This window comes from Aythya fuligula, chromosome 1 (genome assembly GCF_009819795.1).
Source record: "Aythya fuligula isolate bAytFul2 chromosome 1, bAytFul2.pri, whole genome shotgun sequence".
In the NCBI taxonomy this organism is placed as follows: Eukaryota; Metazoa; Chordata; class Aves; order Anseriformes; family Anatidae; genus Aythya; species Aythya fuligula.
The window spans coordinates 71,185,403-71,208,567 of record NC_045559.1 but is presented as its reverse complement, the minus strand read 5'-3'; the positions used below and the strand labels follow the sequence as shown (position 1 = coordinate 71,208,567).

The window sequence follows — 23,165 nt, the reverse complement described above, 5'->3', positions numbered from 1 at the left end:
ATGCCAGTTGTTTCTTTACAAACATATTTTAAAAATCTCCTTAAAGTTCTGCCAATACTGATGGTTCTGTGCTGGAAAGACCATGTTTTGGAGGAAATAAAAGATCTTGCTATGCCTCAAACTACTTCAAGGTAGTTTGTTTACTTTTTCTAAGTAATGGTTTGTATCTGATGTGTTGATCAAATCACCAGAAGGCTCAGTTTCTTCTAGTGTGCATTCTGATATTCAGACTGCTGTCTGGAGGGACCTTCAAAAAGCTGTTAAGTAGCTTGCTAAAGAAGTTGTTGAGTAGCTGTTAAAAATAAGATGTTTCTTTTACAGGTTAACCTGTCTGAAGATTTTTTTTTCTTTTGATGTAACTCAGCTTCCTTCAGTGATCTCCTGTTGAATCTTAATATTTTAATCTTCCTTCTACAATGTCTTCATGGTATATCTTCCCTTTCTTTTGTTTTTATTTCCTTTTGGCTGATGGGCTGTACCTGTCATAACCCTCTTTGTTTCTGTAGCTCCTTTATTCCTTCCTTCTGACTCTTGTAATAGTTGTCTTTCTTGCATACGTGGATATGTGTGTATGTATGTATATATGTGTGTGTAGATACATGTACATATAGGAAAAAACGCAGAATGAAAAGCCAGCAAATGTGCAGGATGCAATATTCTATGAGAAATCCTGCCAGCTGTTTTTTATATACTCTTTTGTCAGAGTTTCCTTTCTGGTCACACTGATCTAATGTTGTTCACTTTAAAGTAGGTGGCTGGAGTAGGTGAAAGATAGTGGGAGGGAAGGATTGTAATTTGATGTTTCTTCCATATCCAGTTTCTGTACAGCAGACAAGGTCAGTGCAAGTATGGCCCTTTTTAGGAACTCCCTCTGCATTCAGTATGCTGGGGTTCAAATAATCTGAATCAACCTGATATTTTATAGCGGCAAATATCCATCTCCACCTCTTTCTGCACTGGCTTATTAAGAAGATCTTTGAGAATGGGTATTTTATGTGGCTGTCACTCTCTCCCTGGATTCTGTTTGGTTTACCTGAGCACCCGAGTGTGTCTGCTTGTTTTATCACCAGCAGCCCTTATTATAATAGCTCTCCTCTTCCCGGGCTGGGGGAGGAGAGGGAGGACTGGCCTAGATTCCCTCTGGAAAGTTGCCTTTACCTACTTAGAGGTGGCGTTGAACAGGAGGGTATGGCACATTCTCTGCCTGGCTGCCTATGCTGTGTTACTTTTGTACCATTTGAACCTTCAGGAGCAGCAACTGTAAGATGTAGGGTTAGAACCTGTCATGGCACTCTCAGGTTTCTCTAGGTATTTATTTGGTATGTCCTCTTTCTTGGGAGGTCCGAGGTGTAATAAAACGCCGTCATGGATATGAGGTGGTGCAGTGTATGCCATGTGTTTCATTTTGCTGGTGAGGTAAGTTGTAAAGACCTCAACCTTGCAGAGTTAAACTGTAGTTTTGTGGGATAATCATTTGGTGCAATTGTTCTCTGGTCTGAAGTGGTCTTCCAGTGCCAGAAGCCAAGCCTGCAGTCAGGGTTGCTTTCTCAGTGCCCCCAGAAGTTGATAACCTCCTTGAAGAGGACACATTCTCATACAAACCAGGGCAGGCACCTACCTGATCACACACAAACAACTTTTTTTCAATTTGTTATAGTAGCTGATTTTTGGGTGTGCCTGTACTTTTGAGTGATAACAGTTAGAAGATAATTATGGCATATCATGATGCAAGTTGTTTTCGAACAGGTACACACACCGTTCACCCTCAGGTTCCAACTGATTTCATGTAGATGTGGGGAGAGAGTAAAATAAAGTGACTGTGCTGGGGAAGGTAAAGATTGAGTGAGATGCCTATGTGGGCTTCACTTCCAGTGGTTTCAATCAGGACCAGAACTGCTGCTTACAGAAAGCTACTGGAGAATGTTGCAGGTACAGATGAGAGCAGAGTCCAGCCATGCAGCAGGATTAAGATAGGCCATTTATTATATTGATGGTATTTTAAAAATGTGTATTTTGCAATGTTGTAGCTGCTCAAGAATTTTGTTTCTATTAATGACTGATGGTTAAAAGAAGCTGACTTTTACATGAATTACTCTCCTCTGGGTTTTCTGCTTGACTGATGGGCATGTGGATAATCCATGGCAGTGAACGACTTGAACTTGTCCATGTGGTGGTTCTGACATGGGGTTTGCGCTATGGAAGTGCTCGATATCCACTGTCAAGAAAGATCCTGTTCATAGTAATTGTAGGTTCAGTACAAATGTTGCAGCTTTCCCATATCCTGACAGCTCCCTAATGTAACCAAGTAGAAACACTTGAACTGCCATGCCAGTCCGAAGAAACCACAGGGTAGCTCTGGGATTGTCCATTCCCATAACGTGAGAGAGGGCAGCTCCTTGTACACCATGTTTCCCCTTTGTTTTCCCACCTCAGTTTCATGGCCTCCGGAAATTTTGCACTCAAGTGATGAGTGCATGACTCCCATGATGGGTGTTGAGGCTGTGAGTTCCCACGCGCAGGGGCAGGGTTGTACAACCTCCATATGCTAGAGATGAAGCTCCCCAGCACTCCCTGCTTTACAAATGAGAACACACACACACAAAAAAAAAGGCAGTAAAATCCATGATGCGCAGCTAGCTATCTCAGCCTGGAAAGTCTCTCAATTGCTCTCCCTGCTTCTTACTCACTGTCCACAGCACTTTAAAGCCTCGTGTTTTTGTAGCTCTGCTGTAACCTCTCTCTCAAGCTTTCTGTGGTGCTTTGTGCTAAGAGCATGTGCAAATGGGATCGTGGTCTAGGTGCACAAGGGGTTGCTGTTTGGATCGCAGCAGCTAACTTTCACCATATCTTGGCTGAACAGAGGTCAGCAGCAGATTTTTCAGAGGAATTTGAGATGATAACCGCAGTACGCAAACTTTGTAGTCACACGTGGAAGGGAGCCGGGGAGACCAAAAGGGAGCTGAAGTTTCTTCTTAACATCAGGCAGTTGAATTCAAGGTTGACTTCTGCCTTGAAGTAGCAGGTCAGGTGGGCCAATTGTGAGCTTTGCTGCCTCTCTGTGGAGCCTGGAAGGGTCTCCTGCTTTGACTTGGTAAGGCTTTACTTCCATCTTGGTGTCTGACAAGTCCTCTTGCAGTTATTGAACCAGAATTTGCCATATATATTTTATGATGCCTCCCTTGGATATCTATGGACAACAGTCTTTTTTTTATTCATATGAATGAATAATCTTTTCTCGAATCTTACTAAGCTCTTTGCCTGAGTATTATCTTGTAGTTTTACCTGATGTTATCTTCCTGCAGCCTGTTTCTACCCTCTATTCCACCATATTAGCAGTGACCTTAGTGAAGAGATACTTTTTGAGAATGTGGTTCAGCTAGTTTCTTGCTTCATTTATGCTTGCTCGTTTGAGATAGTTTGAGGTGCTCAGACAATAATAGGACCCTATCGTGGCATTTTCAATAACAAGATTGACCTCCACAAGCTGCCTTTTCACAACACATGAGTGCATTAATATTGCTGCCTGTAAGACTTAGATTTAATTAGAGCAGTGGTTGTAATCATTTTGGGAGAGGCATGAACTTCCCTACTGTCTCCTTTCCTCTTCCCTTTCTTTTTCACCTCTCTGTCTTTTATCTGCTTGAGTGAGGATTGAGATGTGAGGGGGTAGCCATCTCCTGCCCCTGTTCTGGGAGATTCATCAGAGGCAGGCTGAAGGGAGGAGGCGGGGAGGAACTGAACTTCACAAAATCACTAAGGTCACTGAGACAATCTCTGCTCCCTGTGTGCAGGAAATGAGATGTTAATCTTTTCCCAGTGCTGCTTTGCATAAGGTCCATTCCAGAGAGCTGTGTTTGTTTTAATTTCTCTAATTACTGATAGTGTGCTGATTATGCTGCTATAGATTTGACGTGAATTGCTGTATTAATGGGATCAAAAATGAGGAGAAGTCTGCTATGGAAATTAAGGAGATGACAGCAACTGGGGGAAGGGAGGGAAGTGGAGAGTTTAATTCATACCCTGATACTGCAGAGCTCTACCTTTCTTCTGGAGCCTGATCCTTCTTCCCTGGCAGCAGTTAGAGTATGCAAGCTACAACATTGACCAAAATCCCACCATATTTTACTTGTATACCCAGAGCTGTACAGCCTCTTAGGGGCTCCGATTTCCTCCCTCCTCCCTGCGTTAGACCCTGTAACTGTGGGTGGTCTCTTGGACTTATATCCAGCTGTAGCATTGCACACAAAACACTGGTGAACACTGCATACGTCTTCCTTCCCTTTCTTCTTCTTCTGACTTTCTTCCCTAATGATGCTTGTTCTCTTGCTATTGACCCCTGTGCTGATCTTTGACAGGTTTGCTGGCATAGCCCTGTTGAGTGCCCAGAAATACAGGGCCCTCTGAGGCTTTCCTGCAAGCAGCTCCTTCCCACCAGCAGCACTCTGCTCCAAGGCCATTTTTTCCTGCTGTCTTACCCAAGGCACCTATGCCTAAGAAGAGCCACAGTAGCAAAGGCAGCCCCCCCGCCCCATAATTCCAGGCTCCCCTCGCTCTTGGTCCCTAGAACCTGTCTTGCTATTTTCCATTTCTAGATATGTTTTTTGAAAGAGGTGGAAGCCCTGGTGATGTGTCCTTGCAGAGCTGAACATCCTCTGTGATTTGGGGTGTATGGTTTTATGTGTAGAGCATTGGCTTCTGTGGTCCAGAGAGCTACAACCATACATTCCAAACCTGGATTTGCACAATCCAAGAGTGTGTTACTTCAGGGTTTTTTTTCAGGGCTTCCCCAGAATCAAAGAGGGCACCAAAATCTCAGCACACCTGTTAGTGCTACCCTCTCTGAACACATCCCACAGATGAGGAACTGGAGCAAGGTGATAGGATGATACCCAGGCAGCTGGGAGTTCCCCTTTAAAGCAGCGTCCCTGTGAGTAAGAACAGCCTGTGAGGACACAATAGGTAATGTTCTGCCCTTTTACTTCTAATTGTTTGCCCCCCAATAGTTACCACAGCCCAGATTTCTGTATCTCCACCTAGTGGTACCACCCACTTCTCATGGGAAGCTGGAGGAAGCCTTGGCCATTTGGAGTAGCTAGGGTAAGTGGGAAATGCAATGAGATGAGCACAGAGTGCTGGACACACACCAGCAGCCTGGGTGGCAAGTGCATATCAACTTTCTCTCTTGGTTGACTTGCCCTGTGTACTATAATTGCATTAAGTACAGGAATAGGTTTTTATGCAGTTTTAAGTCAGCTGCCTTATATCCAACGTAGGATATTTGCAGACAACATTGACCGTTTTGATTTCCTGGAGGCTGCTGCATAGGTAACACATTTCTTTCCTTTATTAATAAATAAAAAAAATCATTTTGGCATAACATTCAATCCAGCTATTTCAATGTCATATCACTGGGATAACATAGGGGCTTGCTTACCATGCTTTCTTGTGTATTTTATTTTAATTTCTGTGAAAATATATATCTTGTGTGTGTGCCATCAGAGGAGACTCAATAAAGGGACAGGACTGTTAGTGTGCAAGCTGGAGAACTTTTGTAATGAAGGTCACTGTTTCAGAGTTTAGGAGGGGTGTACATTTAGCAAAGGTGTGAAGTTTTTTTAATTGTTACGTCACTCATCCTCAACTGTTAGACTTTTTTTTAGCTATTATTTAAAGGTGACTACAAATTAATTTTGTGATTTGGATATACATGTATATTTAAAACCCAGCAGTATGAACAACTTGGATTCCTAACCAGAGTTTTCTAATTGTTTAGGTTTTGTCTGTAAAGTCAGTTCTTCAATGTGAAATCAGTGTGTAGTAGCTTCAGGAGTCTGGTTAGCTGTGCTGTACACTTCCACTATGTAGTCATGACCAATATAGCTTGTAAGTTACCTTACTTTTTTTAGACAAGATGGTTTGATCTGAGGTTTTCTCAGCACCTGGATATTTAGTGTTCTGTACTTTCCTAATACAAAGAGAACAAAAATGTACCTTGTCTTGGTTCTTAAGCATATATATATCAGTCCCTACTAGATTGGGCAGCTGAAAGCATTCTGTGGTCTCAGCGGTCCTGGGTGGTTGTCTCAGTGGTACTGTTGGAGCACCAGCCACTGGAGCAACCCCTGGAGTAAACTCTGTGAAGACTGACCTCCTGTAATCAAGGTGAGATGTCATGGTGAAACTTCCCTGACTCACTGTGAGCTAAAGAAAGCCTTTCAAAAACTATCACAGCAGGCAAGATGCCATTAGTTTTATCTGCTGTGTTGTGGCTACTGGTGAAATATTAGGGATCTGCTATTTTGAAGTTGTTTGTAGATGCTAGGTGTTTGGGGCTGAGCATTTGATTCCTTGTGGGTTTAAGTGTTTCTAGAGTCCTTTGGCACATGGTGAATCTGGAATGCAGTAATGCCAAACTCTTTCCTAGCACTCATCACCAATAATCTCAAAGGACCACAACAAATGCGTATTGACTTAGCCTCTTTTACTAGTAGACTAAACTGCAGCAAGGATCAAGTACACACAATGAGGTTCATCCTCGTTCTGCTCCCTTTACTACCTATCCTGCCTCCCAGGCTGTTGCTTGAACAACTCTGCCATTGAACCATCTATTCTTTGCCTTAATGCAAAGGGAAATATTTAACTGACTGGTTACAAAACTTTTTCAGAAGTTCTAGTAGCAGAGTATCTGGTTGCATAACCTTAAGAGCATGAGATACCAGCCATATTTTGTTCGATGGATCCTGTAGGAAAAGCACCACTCGGTTGCAGAGTTGTGAAGATAAAAAAAAAACATTCTCAAACAATCTGTTTTCACTGGTATGAAGACAAGAGGTATCTTGTGGAAGTGTGACTCTTAAGAGCCTCAAAAAGACTGGAAAAACATGTGTGACCTCATGCATTCACACTCCTGTGTGGGCAGGGTGCTGTGTATGGTTGAAGCACAGAGCTATGGTAGGTTGCAGGCCTGGAATGATGTTTGCAGTTCTGCTTCCAGCCATGTTACTGACTCATGCTGCAAACAGGGATGATGTTAATTTTTTCCACGAGCCCAGTGACTTGACCTCCCTGTGACTTTACTATTCCACACCTTTTGGAAATCTGGCCAGGACAGTTACAAGGGCCACTCTTTCAGGATGCACTTGTTAAGTCTATTGCTCTTGAGAGGCACATGCGGTCTTTTTTCAAGACAGCTTAACTCTGAAATTACTTAGCTCATTTGAGCTTTGCTCTTCCTGTAACTCAGGTTGCCCATGTGTCTAATAAAAAGAAAAAGACTTAGCTAATGTCTGCAGATTGCTTTGATATGTGGGTTAAAGGTGCTGGAAAAAATGCAGAATTAGTAAAAGAGGACATTTCAAAGGCACAAATAAGAGTCAGAGAGCTAATTCCCCTTTGTACCTTATAAAATGTTTTTTGCAAATATTACCAATTCACACATTACTGGGGATATCTAAGGTACGTGGAAAAAATAACTGGGACAGAATGAATGAGTCTGCATTTCCACAACTTTTTGTTTTCTGCTGTCCTGTTCTTATGAATACTAGGAAACAATGAATCAAATGCATTTACTTAAAACAGTACATCTCCATGCAGCTGTCTTGATATTAATCAGGTTACCATATGCCTTTAGGAGGTTAATCAGTGCTGAGGGAAAGGCAGCTTGTACTGCATGCATTACATCTTGTTTTGATACAGCACCTTCTCGGTGTTGAGGGAAATGCATTGGATACTAGATTTAGTTTCGTCTGCTTCGTTTACTTTCCTCCTGCTGTTGGCCAGTGAGCAGGCACTTTGAAGACGCTCAGCACTTGGCTTTGCAGTGGTGATTTGAGTATTTGTGTGAGCATGAAGTGGAACCTGAGGTCGGTCTGCACCCTGTGTTCTCCAGGGGGAAAAGGACTTCAGGTCTCCCATCTGTCCTCTAGTGCCTGTTTGCAGAGGAAAGCATCTGTGTGGCTGTGTTTCAGAAGTGTTCCTCTTTCTATAAATATTCAATAAACAAAATGAGCAGCTGCAGTGTGGTTCGATTATCTGAGCTGTGGATCGCAGCAGGAAATGCTAGGAAGTGGCTGGTCTTGTTGCTAATCACTTGTATGTGCATCACTGATGAGAAGGTGCAAATTGCCAGTGAGGCTGCAGGATGTGCTCTGGGCATGGATCTGGACCTCCCAGGAGTGTGAGGCCTACAGTCAGCCATTTCGGGTCAGTGATTGAACTGGAAGCAGAATGTTTTATAGCTCCACAGGTGTGTCTTTCAACCATGTTCTAGTGAACATCCCTGTTGATGAAGAATACCTAAATTCGTAAGAGCTGATGGACAAAAGTCTAGCCTGAGTGGACAGAGTAAGACACTGAAGGACACTATGAGAGACTGGAACATAAAAATGAACAATTTGTGGTACAAAGTAGTATGTTGAAAGCCAGCTCTACTGCTATTGCCCTTTGCTGGCAATGAGGGTGCTAATGTTATGTTGTACAGGTGCCTCTATCAGTGTCAGTCCAACTCCATGTTACGCAGCCAGGATAATGTTGTAGTTTGTAATGGAAGTGATTACTTTCTCTTACTCCAACAGGGCTTGTCTTTTCCACTTGCCAGAGATCAGGGTGAGGGTAGGGAGTTGTGCCTATACTGTCCTGCAAACACTTGGGAGCAAAAGGAGCTCCTTTTGCTTCTACAGAATGTGGATGTAAATCCACGCTCTTTGCACCGCCATCATTAAATGTTGGCAGCCCAGTTCTGAGGCATAATGATTTTTTTGGTTCTACTGAATTGTGGCTATGTTTATTTACAAAGGGTATGATTTATGTTGTGATTGGAGGTCATGTTTAGAATATGGAAGAGTTTTTTCCCATCAGATCAGATGAAATTTCAGTCTTGAATTTCTTGGCAGACATTTTCAGAAGTAAAAAACAAAACAAACAAACAAAAAACAGTGACAATTATGAACCTAACACAACATTCGCAGATTGTCCTTTAACTCTATTTTTCTATCCTTGCTTAGCTGTTTTCTGTATGCTAATTTATTTGGTTGGAAGATAAACTACTTCAAAGAAAGTGCTAATAACTAGTTTAGGTGAGAAGAAAAAAAGTGCCACATACTCTGTGGTAGATAGGGTAGTTTTTCAGTGATAGAGTTTGGTTTTCTGCAGCAAAGACAAACTAATGTCTTTAAAATGCTCGAAGGGGTAAAGTGTTGAATACTTAACAAACATGCTCAGAGTCTTTGTTAGCACAAGATTAAGTGTTTTTAGTGCCTTTCTGTAGGGTACGCCTGCACATATAATGTAGTTGCTATCAGATTTTCACTGACATAAAACCCACTCAGGCTCCCCATTTCTGTGTCACTTTCCCTTTCCTCCTGAGCAAATTTATGAGAAAACCTTGGAAACTTCTTGGCCTCCTGAAAATTATAACCGTCGCTGTAAAAGCTGCTCAGTCTCTGGCTGCAGGCTCGGAGCAGGCCGTGGTCCAGCCATGACCCTGGTGCCGTTTTGGCTCCACCACGCACCAACCCTTTATCCTTCCTTCTGCTTCCCCCAACCCCTGGCTCGGTTTCACACCTCTGTTCCAAAGTTTACGTTGTCCTCTCTTTTTTTCTACCCCCCCCCCCCCCCGCCTTTCTTTTTAACAGCAGGAAAGAATTTCCTACACACCTCCAGCGAGCCCGGTACCAAATCACACCTCCTCGACACCGCTACATGTCCCAGTGCCTCGAGCGATCAGGATGGAGGAAGACACGATCAGACTGCCAGCACACCTGCGTGAGTGTCAGCGTGGAGGCATGCTTTCTTCAACTGAGGAGGGTGTGGGGCAGGGTGAGGGGTTGGTTTTATTTATTTTCATGGAAGAGAAGTGGGGAAATCCGTTAGCTTTAGTCTTTTTTTTTTTTTTTTTTTTTTTTTTTTTTTTTTTTTTAAGCTTTTGCTAGTTTGATTCTCTCTATATTATTTTTAAACAATGGAAATCACTCATTTACAGCGCAAATGTTATTTCCTGTCATCTGCCCCCCACCACTTCTCATCAAAGATTGGGCTGATTTCTCATGACAGGGAAAAAACATGGAGGTTTTATTTTGATGGGAAGCACTGTGCATCTGTCCACGTAGTAGGAGTTGCTCAGTGAGTGCTGTGGCACGAGATCAGAGTTTCACAAACTGTGACAGTGTATTTTTAGGCTGTTATGGGTCTCAGTAGTAAACATTCCTGGTGCCCAGACACACTCCTGCTGCACTGACAGAAGCAGTGGGGAAGGAGGAAGAAAGGGCCTAGTTGTGCACAAAATGGATGCTGTGAAGGAGAAAGGCACATCCCTGACGTTGGAACAAAAGCTGGAGCTGGGGGCGAGGCAAGAGCCAGGCACTTCCTTACTGAAATGATTTAATGTTTGAGGAATAGGAAAGGCCAAGGGCTGTTGGCCAGTGAGAGGTGAATTACAGAAGTAGGGTGGAGATGAGGAAATGTGGAATTTTCCTCTTTAGAGAGGAAATATGTTGTGAATGTAAATCGAGAGGTTTTAAGAAAACTTTTTCAGGTGTCACATTCCTGGGGCAATTGAAAAACAAGCAGTAACAAGGCCAGTAGCAAACTAACTGTGTGTTGCTATCCCACAGACGTCTTTGGAATTTTAGAAAAGGAAGTGGTCTTTGAGGTAGTCTTTCTATTTAAAAAAAAATATATATATATCCATGTTTATCACGAGATGTTCTCATTCCTGTCCTCAGCAATCTTCAGGCACACTCTTTTTCTGGATGCAAGCTGTTCTCCCAGCACTTCAGTAATCCTGTGCTCGCTCACTTGCGGGCCAGTGAGTTGCACTGCCCCAGGATGACTCCTTGCCCACGCTGTTTTCTGCACAGTTGTGATTTTGCCTGCTGTTGCTTCTTGCTCCCTTCTGCCTGTGCTGCAGCGTAGCCCAGGTTGTACTTCTGATGTGCAGGAATGCGAGCTGGCACCGCAGCCTTTCTGCCTGGCTCTGGCCTCTGTCACTATTCCAAAGCTCCCAGAGAATGCCTGCCTGTGCATGTGGCTGCTGGCCTCTTTCCCCAGTCCAGGGAGGAATTGCTGTGGCACTTAGAGTGCATTTTAAAGATTATGTCAAAAATTTAGAGAAAAAAATCAGACACGGAAGCAGTGCTTCTCTCCACTTTGAGCCCCTGAGATTTTTTTTTCCCTTTCATCCCATTAGTTGGTGCTATTTAGTTCTTCATTGGGAGTCACTGCCCTTTCCAAACCTAGGATCATGGCTGGCTTTCAAATTAATTATTGCCTTCCCAACTGGGTTTAGCAGATGCACAAGACAAGAAGGCGGAGACGCTTGTTAGTGAAAGAGGTGGGGCACTCAAGGTGTTTACTACCAGCTTCCTTTCCATCAGCTAGCCGGCATGCTAGGTAAAGTGTGAAGTTTAAAAGGTTTCCTTTCAGTCAAAGCTTGTTTATCTGCTATTTTAGGTGTGATTCAACTTTTGCCTCAATTTTTTTAATTTATTTTTGTTTTGATTGGTATATTTTTAAACTTCCGAGGAGGCTTTCATCCCATTAATACTACCACACCAGTCTGATGTGCTATAGTGTGAAAACATAGAAGATTAATCATTAAGCATCTGTGGAATATGCTTCCACAAAGTCAGTGTGGCAGATAATAAACAATGTGAAGCACGCTTACATAGTCTTACTAGTTATGGTGCATGTCAGTATAGTGTTTTTTAGCTCAGTATGCAATAATTGTCACATTCAGAACCACTGTTTAAAGTATACAGATTCATAGCTGAGCCAGGAGGGACCATTATGCATTTCTAAAATAATTTCTGTTATTACCTGAGTTATAGTAGCATTTAAGTTCAGTAAGGGTTTGAGCATGTTATGCATGTTATGCTGAAAGATTTGTTCTCTCCATGTAAAGACTTAAGTGATGAAGAGGATATAAGGCCTCTACATAAGTTGTTTCAATGCTTAATTATCCTCCCTATTTGCTGCTTTTTTTTTTTTTAAGTGCCCTATTTATAGTTTGAATTTGTCAATCTTCAGTTTCAAACTATTAGATCTCATTATCTCCTTTCCTGCTAAATACTGTCAAAAGACTACTCTTGATATAGGTGCTTTTAGATAAAGTCACTTCTTAACCTTTTCTTGGCTAAACTGGATAGGAAGAGAGGTTCTTAAAGCTGTCAATCTTCCTGTACAGCTTCTAGATTTCAAATTATTTTTGTATCATCTCCTGTGAACTGTTTCTCACCTAAGACATCTGTCTTAAAATGAGGACATCAGAGCTCAAGATCATATTCCAGGAGCAGTCTTCCTAATACCAGGTATAGAAAAAGCTAAGTGCCTTCTGGATTTCGGGTTGTGAGGTTCAAGAGTTATTAACATGGGATTTTGCAAATCGTGCACGTACCCCTCTCACTTTTTAGAGATGCCTGAGGCACAGATTTTGATCCAAATCTGAACTACCTTAAAAGGGAAAGTAGTGATGTTCTAGTTCAGACTCTGCTACTATGTATGAAGACCAGATCTAGATCCAAAGTCTGAGGGTTTTTTAAACCTGAGTTTTTGTTTGGTTCCATCCTTATTATTATTTTTTGTTGATTAGGTAAAGCACTATATAGAGATTATTAATCTTCTTTAACCCTCGCTCCAGTGCAACAGGGAAATGTGGTAAGTTTCTGCAGCCGTGCTCCATGCATGAACCCTCTCTAACTGGTAGTTGGAGAGGGCTCCCCTCATTCTCTATTTCCATGAAATTTTGATGATGTTTACCAAACCAAAGGCAAGAGTTCAGTGTCCTAAACTGTACATGTTCATTTCTGCCAATTTGAAAATTCGAGAGCTGTGCTACAAGTACAACTGTGAAAGTAACAGTTTGCCCAAGCACTGATTTTCACCTTCAGTGACAACGTAGGAGGAGAAGAACAAGAGAAATGTTTCAGATGGACCATGAAACGCACTCCATAGATTCAGACTGTGTTCTGTGCCTTCCTGTTAGAAATTTCCCTTTTTCTAATGTTTAAGAGCAATTTAAAGGTGCTAATAGCCAATACTATCTGAACAATTACTAGAGTGATTTCTTTTGGTTCTATAAATTATTCCTCACTGTTTGGTGAGCACGTAGTTCTTAGCTATGCTGAGCTGACTTGATCCAGAGACTGGAGAAAGGAGAAATGACAAGTTTGGAAGAGTGGAATGCATATCCCTCTTAGCTGCAAGCATACAGAGCACTCCTCCTTGCTCATTGGTCAACACAGATTGAAGTCTACAGAGAAACCCCTTATCCTGGGGTTGATGTGAAAACAGTTTTTTCCGTTCGTACACATCCTTTTCTTTTTTAATTTGCAAGTTTCTTCCCATCTACTACTCCTGTAGTATAGAACTACAGTGTAATCAGCTGTATTAGTTATAAAGCTGTGGAATAGTGAGAATGATTTTCTGATAGTGCAACATTTTCTCTGATACTATACTTTTCTATAAGAGACTTTTGACCCATACTTGTAAACATAGACATTTGCCTAACATCCACTTCTTATCTATTAAATAAGTATTGGAAGTGTTGTAAATAAACTGTCAGTGGGGAGCTGGAGGCTGTTTTCCTCTATTTTAAGTATGTAGTCAGAATGTACAGTCATTTCCAGTTTGCTCTTTGTCCCTGTTGTGTGTGCTGTGGTAACTTTGCAGCAAACCTGATCTACACCAGACTGCACTGAAGTCAGATAGAGAGAATGTTTGGAAAACGGAGATGTTTACCAAGGACTCCAGAGAAGCAAGTTCATTTATCATACAAGGCTCTGCCCTTGGTGTCTTCTGTGACCTTGGGCATCTTGATTTAGCTTTCTTACTCTAAAATGAAAAAATTGTGGTTGCATAGATTTTTTAGAAGTTGTGAAGATTAATAGAGTGTCTGCCCAGATACTGTGATAATGGAGAATGCTGAGATAGGTGAAAGCTGTGAAACTATTTGCATACCTCGTAACCCCTTAACTCCAAGGAAGCTTACTTCATATTATAATGGAGAGAAAGTTTTCTCTCTCTTGTTTTTGTATTAAAAACTATTGTTTTTTTTTTTTTGTTTGTTTGTTTGTTTTATTTTGTTTTGTTTTTTGTTGTTGTTTTTTGTTTGTTTGTTTTTTGTTTAAAAAAAAAAACAAACAAAAAAACCTTTTTTATCTGGTTCAGTGTCATTAGTTATTCTTTTTCTGCTGTGGCCAATACCTTGGGGTAAAAAACTCTTGGAGCTGAATAGAGGGAACTTCATTTAAGTTATGGATATGTCTTAATATGCAATGAGTCAGAGAGAAAACAACCTTTTTTCCTTTTTTTTTTTTTTTAATATACAGAATAAAAATAAGATGTTTTGCCTTCTCTTCTAGAACAGCAACTGTAATTATGTGCTTAAAGGCTTCATGATTATTTTTTTATGTTCAGAGAGAATGTAAAAACTTATTTAAGAAGAGACACAGAAATATCAGTGCTGAAAAAGGACTTGTTGCATGCTCTGATCTGTGTCTTTGCCTGTAGAGCAGCATTCCTCCTTGCACATTTCTGTCAATTTATACAGTCTGATTTTTATCTCTGAAGGGCATCTTCCCTTGGGAATGCATGTGTGTTTGTTTAAGGAGATGGACGTTATCTCACAGGCAAAGATTTCAGTGTTTTCTATTGATACAAACGTGAACAAGAGTTCATTTCTTCCTCTGCACTAATTACTCTTCTTTCTTTAGTGTTGGCATTCTTCATATGCCTGCAGCCCATTGTCATAGCAAGGCACGTTGCACATTCTTTTCTGTACACACGAACCAATTATTCTTGGCAGCAACTAACTTTTCTTGCTCTTGCCTTTCTCTGAACTCCTGACAGCCTGCACTGATATTCAGAGTAAAAAGGCACCCCCAGATGTCACAGTACATGCATCACCTCAAAAGGGAGAACTTTTACATGGGTTATATGGTGTTTGTCATCATCTTCACTCACTTTTTAGGGTGGGGGCTTCGGAGGTGGAGAAAGATGGGAACCAGTTTGTAAAATTCTTTGAGAACTCCTTGTTTCAAATGTAAGCTTGAGTTCTAGTCTTTGGTTTTCCAGTCTGGGATATGTTCCATGCTACAGATGATTTTGATGAACATCAGAGCGTATAGTTCAGGTCATATACAGCTAGTCTGATCATGTGTTTTTGTTTTTTTTTTTTTATCTTAACATCTTTGTGTCTGTTGTATCTACTGTCTGTTGTACTGCCTTCATTGAGGAGGACAGAAAGGAAATTCGGTTAATTTTCTGACATGATTTTATTAAGGGCTTTAACTTTTAGTGCGTATTTAATAGGAATCTTCCTGCATGCCTTTTTTATTGGTATTTGAAACTCTAATTCAGTGGAGAACAGTCTGGTGGCCCTGTGCTGGTTGTACATCTTTGTGACCCTAGCTGTACCACATTCTGCAAAAAGGCCCTCTTTGTCATGGTTAAGTCAGGACATGAGTAGAAGGGCAGGCAAAGTAGTTGAAGGGCTTTCAGTTGGTGGGTACTTTAACCTAAGGCATTTATCAGACCCAAAAACAATTTAAAGAAAGCAAGCAAGAGTTTCTTTTTCCTGATCATACGTTGATGTTTAGATGCATCAGTTGTTTTTTAAAGGCACCAGTTTTCTTTTTTTAAGGAAATGCAGGAAACAATTAAGAAGGAGGAGGAAACAGCAACACTGTCAGGGTTGCCAAGGATCCATTTTTTCTGTGTAGTGTCTATTAATTATGTTACTCCTTTTATTAATCCTTTGGCACCTGTTAATTATTCTGCAATTTTGGCTAGCAGCTGGAACAGCCACTTCGAAGCATTAAGCATATTGTTATTTAGTTACTAGAATATTCAGTGCGTTGAACTGAAAGTATGTAGTGAGACGGGAAAAAAAGCCCTTCACCCTAAGCCACATTTAGAGCAGCAAGCAATAAAAATATTTGCTTTGGAAGGATCTTTGTGGAACAAAACTAACTGACGCACATTCAGGGAAAATAAAATAAAAGCTTCATAAGACAAAGGGACTGTGCATGGTGGCCAGAATGTTAGATTAATGACTCTGAGACTAATCCTGGTCCCACTGAAATGAGTGCTATGATTCCCACTGAATCTAACAGGATCTGAACTGGCCTCTTTCTGGGATGATTGGCTTTTTCCATACCCCTTTTTGCTCTTCTCTCACAATATGGCCACTTAAACGTCATTCCTCCCTCTTGCTGTCCTTTATAGGCTTGCCTCTGCCCCTCATCTCCTTTCTGTGTTTTGTTTTATTCTCTCTCTGGGTAGCTTGTACTTTTCTAAGAAATCCCAATCCACTCAAAAAAACAAACAAAACACACATACACCAAAAAAAAAAAAAAACCAGAATAATTGCACTGTTCACTACCACCTCACTGTTTGGAATGTTTGATCTCTTTCCTGTTGCGTCTTCTTTCACCATGGTCTTTTCTTGCACATTTATATTGTGAGCTACTAAGGGCAGGGTCTATCTGTTCACACTGTTTAACGGTGCTTCCCTTAGTAGATCGTAATTCTTTTGTGGTCTTAAGGCACAATTTGTAACTCATAATAATCTATTGACAGGCTAGCTGGACTGCAGAAACGGTAGCTAGCCATTCTTTCAGCCTCAGTGACAATTATTTTGGTCAGCCCTACTGAGGTGACTGGGCCTGGCTCCTTCATGACTGTGAATTACATCTAGTTGTTAGGATGAAAAGCATGAACAAGGGAGAGTATTGTTTGATAGCTGGCTGAATATAAGCCAGCAGTGTGCGCAGGTGGCCAAGAAGGCCAACAGCATCCTGGCTTGTATAAGAAGCAGCATGGCCAGCAAGGCTAGGGAAGTGATTGTCCCCCTGTACTCGGCTCTGGTGAGGCCACACCTTGAGTACTGTGTTCAGTTTTGGGCCCCTCGCTACAAGAAGGACATGGAGGTGCTCGAACAAGTCCAGAGAAGGGCAACAAAGCTGGTGAGGGGTCTGGAGAACAAGTTTTACTAGGAGCAGTTAAGGAGTTTGGGTTGTTTAGACTGGAGAAGAGGAAGCTCAGGGGCGACCTTATCGCTCTTTGTAAGTACCTTAAAGGAGGCTGTAGTGAGGTGGAGGTTGGTCTGTTCTCCCATGTGTCTGGTGACAGGACGAGAGGGAATGGGCTAAAGTTGCACCAGGGGAGGTTTAGGTTGGATATTAGGAACTTCTTTACTGAAAGGGTTGTTAGGCATTGGAACGGGCTGTCCAGGGAAGTGGTGGAGTCACCATCCCTGAAGGTCTTTAAAAGGCGTTTAGATGTAGAGCTTAGGGATATGGTTTAGTGAGGACTGTTAGTGTTAGGTCAGAGGTTGGACTCGATGATCTTGAGGTCTCTTCCAACCTAGAAATTCTGTGATTCTGAGAGGTCAGTTATGCCTGTCTCTTGCCTAAAAGGCCAGTTTCTACAGTGGCTTATCTGAATTTAACTCATCTACAGGTTTTCTCTAATATCAGGGACTGTATTTTTGTCTGTATTTTTTGCTTGCTTCAGATCATACCACTAAAGCAAAGGATGTATGCTAAAGCTTAGCAAAATGTAGTTTATCAATATGGCAGGCCTTTGAACTCTTGGTTGGGTGTGTCATAAAGCACAACCTGCCTCCTGGGTGTTTCTTACAGAGAATCTCCAGCCAACTTTGAAGCAATCATACAGGCCAGTAATTTGGTTGGGTGGGAAGCTCAGTCTCAGATTAACTCTTGCACCATGTCTGAACACAGTACAGATGCAGCCACTCTTCTTGAAAGAACTTGATCCAGAATATGCTGGATTGGGAGGGCTAAACCCTCATTACTGATCCAGCTGTGGAAACTGTGACCTTTGCATCAGGAAAATCCTGGTTTACATTTTTCTGACATGTTTTTTTTTTTCATCACCTGTGGAAAACTGAGCCCTTTGTCACAAGGTTTACAGCGGGGTGACTCGGGGCCCATTTAGGTGTCACGCCTGATATAAACAGCAGGCGAGCTGAACCCTAAATCTCCTTACCGCTGCCTAGTTACTGTTGACAGAGGCATCCAGATCAAGTGTGAAAAGTGTCCTAGAGGGACAGTGCTGTGAGTTGGCTTCTGCTTCCCGAGAGAGTATTGTGTTGTTTTTTTTGTTTGTTTTTTTAATTTATATATGCATTTATATATACACATATTTTATTTTTGTGTGTGTATATCATACTGTGTATATATGCACAGACGAAGTTAGTGCAGTGTTTTCTGCAGTGATAATCCCAGTCGAAGTGTGTGGAAGGATAGGATCCTTCCTATCCCAGAGAGAACTTGTAAAGCAGCCCCAAGGTGGGAGGGTGAGACCCATGCTTTGGGGCATATACATCTTGTGGTGTGGGATTCCCAGTGGTACTAAGCCAGTCTGTTATACTCCTGCAAATCTTCGCTTCAGGGTTTTAAGTCTTCAAAATGTAGACTCACCTCTGCTCAGAGGGGAAAGGGAGCATTGTCACTTTAATGTGGGATTCAAGCTGATCCCTAGTGGAATTCCCCTGGAAAGTGTGGGGAGGAATAAGAAGCAAAAGCAGCAGGACATTTATGGTATTGCTGTGTTTGAAGCATTTTTAGCTTTGTCTTAAAGGGATGCTGTCAAGATCACTGAATCTAAAATTAGATTGCTTTTTCTTTTTCCATCCCAAATGTGTCTATTTATTTTTTTTCATTTGTGTTATGTTACAAATGCTTCTATGTTAATCTTCTTAAGAACTAAAATTAATGTAAAGAGCCCGATATTCATAATAATGCTGCAGTTAAAGACTGCAAAGACAGTCTTTAAAGCAGTCAAGACTGCTGCAGTTAAAGACACAAGACAGACTGTTTGTAAGTCATGACTAGAAACTCCACAATAACAAACCATTTTGTGTTGAGCACCTTGCAACAAAAAACGGAAATGTGGTTAAAAAAAAAAATAATAATCAGAAGCAACAGGCCATGCATGCTATGTCCAGTCCTGTAATAATAAACCAGAGCTGAGCCTCTGAACATTGGAAGAGAGCCCCTCTAATGCTGGACAGTGGTGTTCTTCGTCTGTGAGGAGAAACCTACTGCAGATTCAAGGTACTTGGGACTAATGTAACGAGATGTGTGTGTACGCGTGCACACACACCAATTATTTGATGTCCTTTTTATTGCATTGGATTTCCTTCTGCACTACTTGTATGTCTTCTTTCCCTTGTGCTGGCGCTCTTTCTGATACTTAACAAGTACAGCCTGATAGAATCCCCATTAAATGCTTGATTTACAACTCCTCATTTTACTGCTGGGGCAGAAGGGCTCAGTGATTTGCATGTTCATTGAAGAAATCTTTTGTAAGATGGTTCTGTCCAGATTTGGAGGCCCAGCCACCAACACCTTAGTATAGAGTCTCTTCTCAAGTCACTTTCCAAATGTATTTGGAGGGGGAAAGCACTTGTGAGTCAGCCAGTTCTCCGCTGTGGATGCTTGTGCACTGTCTGCCTTTTGTGGAATGAATGTGTTTACACAAGAAGTGAACATATTTGTTTGAACTTCGTTTTGTACAGGACTAGCATGCTACTATTGATGAACCAGTGATCTTTGTTCAAGATCTGTGGAGTTGTTTATATATTTAGTAGGAATACAATTAGTGATGCTGGGAGTTACTGAACAGTGACCACTGATGGACTTTCTATGGTCAAAGAACTGGGATGTTGATCAGCTCCAATCTTTGCTTATAGATCTTTACACATAAAAATCATACCCTGGGAATAGCCTTGAGGCAACCTGCTTTATTTATTACATATGCCTGTGTGATTTTGATCTTTGCATACTTCTATATCCCACTGAGTAAAAGTGTCTGTCTCCACTGACAGCAGGGTCAAGTAACTCCTAGAGCAGTTATTCAGACCAGAAGATGAAACTGTCAAATTAGCTGTGACAAGTTAAAATTAAGTTAATATCTCCAGTGATTCACCAGCTGTCCTTCCTGCCTCCAGAGGCCACAGTTAGTGTGGTATGTGTTCAGTGAGGGACGGTATGAGGGACTCCTCCTATGAAAAGTGCTCAGTGATGGGTGTAGGTTGGAGACAATGCAAGTCTTCCTATTTGACAGTTTACTGAGTAGCTGCAGATTCACTGTGCAACTCTTGGAGTTACTTGTAGCCCTGTATTGCACATGCTGCAAAAAGAAATGAAGCTATCTCCTGAGGGCAAACGTACTCTACACATTTCCTACTTGGCCTTTGCCCTGTCTCAGTGCTGTGACATGCAGGAGGTCTGGTACCCCAAAATGGGCTTTTGGCCTCACATATTTCCTGCTGAAAGGAAGAGCAGCGGTTTTCACTGGCTTTTGAGAGTGAGAGACAGCTTTTGCCAAAATGATAGATTTGTTAACACTTTCTTTGAGGATAGACACTAGGAAATTGCATGTTTCAGATAAAAGTACCGTACTGCTGGTAATGAAATTGCACCGTTTCAAAGTCCTGCAGAAAAGGGTTGTTTTCTTAATTATTAATATGTTCTCAGCATTTTTCCTCTTTCAGTTCTACAGAAACATTTTTTTTAATGTTCTTCTCAGGTGTCTTGAAGCTTCTTGGCAGAACAGACCTCCCAAATGGGCAGTGACCTGGTCAGAGCACTAACTTTTTTATTTTCAACCCACCAGCAGGAAAAAATAAAAAGAACAATATTTTTGAAGGGAAATTTCCTTTTTGGGTTTTTGTATCTCTGAAAGAATTTCCGATGTAGGCAGACAGTAATTCCCAGCTACATGCTTCCTGATAAGGAAACAGCTCCAATAAATGCAGCTATAAATAGCTACCTTTTTATTTTTTAAAATGTAGAGGGACTTGTTTAGCCTTTCTTTCAAACTGCTGGAAGAATGGGACAGTATAGGAATGGCGTCTTAGATTTGGCACCCACTGGATCTGCAGATCCACAGATGAAGTTTTTAATCTGTATTTATACAATTAATTACATTACATAAAGTTTAGGTGTGTGTTTATTTCTGTTTGTCTTTCTCATGCCATTGTAAAGGAAAAAAATGCTACTTTTTTGTATGATTAACGTAAATTGCGTTTTGCCATCCTCATGAGAAAAAAAAATATTACCTGCTTTAAGCAGAATTCACAAGGGTTTTGCTATAAGCCTGCTTTTTATTGGTTCTCTTTCTATATATAGTTTGTTAAGGTGCCTTGTCATCTCAGAATAGGTAGCATGGTCTTTATCTACACCTTTTTTAAACTACTTTTTTTTTTTTTTTTTTTTTTTTTTTTTAGTATTTTCTATGGACATGCTGTGGCACATTCATAGTAAGGCATAAATTCCCCTTTTGCCAACTTGTTGGGATAAATTTGTTCTGTTAGTGTGTAAGCCTTTCAAATTTTCTATATTACCTCCCTTTCTTATGGTTCTTTTTCATGTATTTTTAATGTTGCAGCTTTTGGTTTTGGACTCTAGCTAAAAATTTCCCTTGCTAGTCCTGTTTTTCTTTGTTCTTTTAAATATTTCTTTTAGCAGTGCCAAACGCACAATACTTTCAGAAAAGCAAATAGTTGTTTACCTACACAAAAGTTTGTAGAGATGAGTTAATCTGGTGCAAGCAGTAGAGTGAAAACTTCTTTACAGGCTAGATTTCAGGCCAGCTGTACCCGTTGTTCAGATTGCAATTGAAAATGTATACATGTCCACCAGCATGATTTTTTTATGGAGGAAGAGTCCATGCCATAAATCACCCTCATCAACAGGTAGACCTTAGTGCTGGTTTCCATCCTTGCATCTGCCCACGGGCTGAAGCATGTCATGTGGCTGCTGATGGGTGGCCATCTCCAGCAGCGCCCTGCAGTGTGTCTGAGGACATGCAGCTTTACAGGCAGCATTGGTGGCTGTCCTCTTTTCTCCCTGGTTTCTGTCTCAACTTTCCTCTTGATTTTCTGAGGGGGAGCACAGGTTCCTCCATGGTCAAAGCAACTGGATGGGTATGACTTTCTTGCCAACGGCAGTTAGTTGAAAGATGTGTCCCAGCATGGCAGGGACTGGGTCAACTCACCTCTGTTTTCCTCCTTCCAGCAGTTTTGCAGGATCTTATGTCTTGTGGCCAAATCTTACCCACGAGGGTACTCAGGTCTTGGCCTGCTGGTTGTCCTCAGAGCTGGCATGGATCCCATCAGATTGCACAAGGGTGCAGCTGGTAGAAGATCCCTCCTTGCCCCTGTGTGTTATGTGCTGAAGTGCCACTGCAGGGCTTGCAAGCAGCTTGCACAGTCTCCTGAGCACATCACTTGTAATCTGCTCTCTTTGGAGAATACTTCAAATGTCATTACCTTCTCCCTCCTGTGCACTGGGGCTGCACCCAAAAGGTTGATCTGTGTGTGCAGGTCTTGCCACACCTCCTCAACAGGCCTGTGGAACATGCACAATTAATACGGTATTAATTAATTATGGGGAGAAGTCACTGCTGGCACAAGAACCAAAGCTTCCAGCTTATAAAATGAACGCTTTGATGCTGAGCTTTAAAGAACATTTCCACCAACTCAAGCCAACAGAGAGATGCTGTGAGATTTAAGCCCTCCCTCTTCACAGACTCTAAAGCTCAAAGTCCTGCCGCCCTGGGCTTTGATATCAATAATAGTGATAAAGAAAGGTTCAGGAAGCACAATTGTGGATCTACTCTCCTGAGTAAAAATGCACAAGTACTAGATGAAAACATTGGTACTGAACCAGAAAGGGCTAGTAAGCCAGCTTACTAGATACTTGCAGGGTGAAAAGAAGTGTGTGACCTTCCGGATCCACTTGTCAATCGGAGTTGTCTTTGCCTTAGCAGCTGCCATAGCTTTATTCAGAATGTTTGTGTAGAAATAAATGTGGAGTTTTGTGCTGTGCTTCTACTTTGAACGGTGGTTGGGGGAAGAGAGGAAGGAACGACTGTGCCACTTTGGTCTTATGCAATACTGAGAATTTCTCCCTTTCCACTTCCTCCTTCTTGGTAGTGCAGAAGGAAGTAGCCCTGGTCCCTGCTGGTCCACAAACCAGTTACTCATTTCAGTTCTGCCACTCGTGTGTGTCCTTGTGTACTTCCTAGTGGGGGAAATCTCCCTTTATGTATTCAAGTTCCTCCTTCCTAGTCTCTCTTCCGTTCTGATTTCTTCCAAGCAATCTGTCTCCTTCAGTTTTTAACCTCCTTGTTGGCTT

General features: G+C 41.6%; 1 protein-coding gene across 1 annotated transcript in view; it reads left to right on the top strand.

Annotated features, from left to right (window-relative positions):
- Positions 1–23,165, top strand: part of ETV6 (ETS variant transcription factor 6) — a 140,141-nt gene that overhangs the window by 36,853 nt on the left and 80,123 nt on the right. Inside the window, exon 2 of the mRNA XM_032203526.1 lies at positions 9,633–9,762. Coding sequence (XP_032059417.1) covers positions 9,633–9,762 — 130 coding nt within the window. The remainder of the gene's footprint in view (positions 1–9,632; positions 9,763–23,165) is intronic.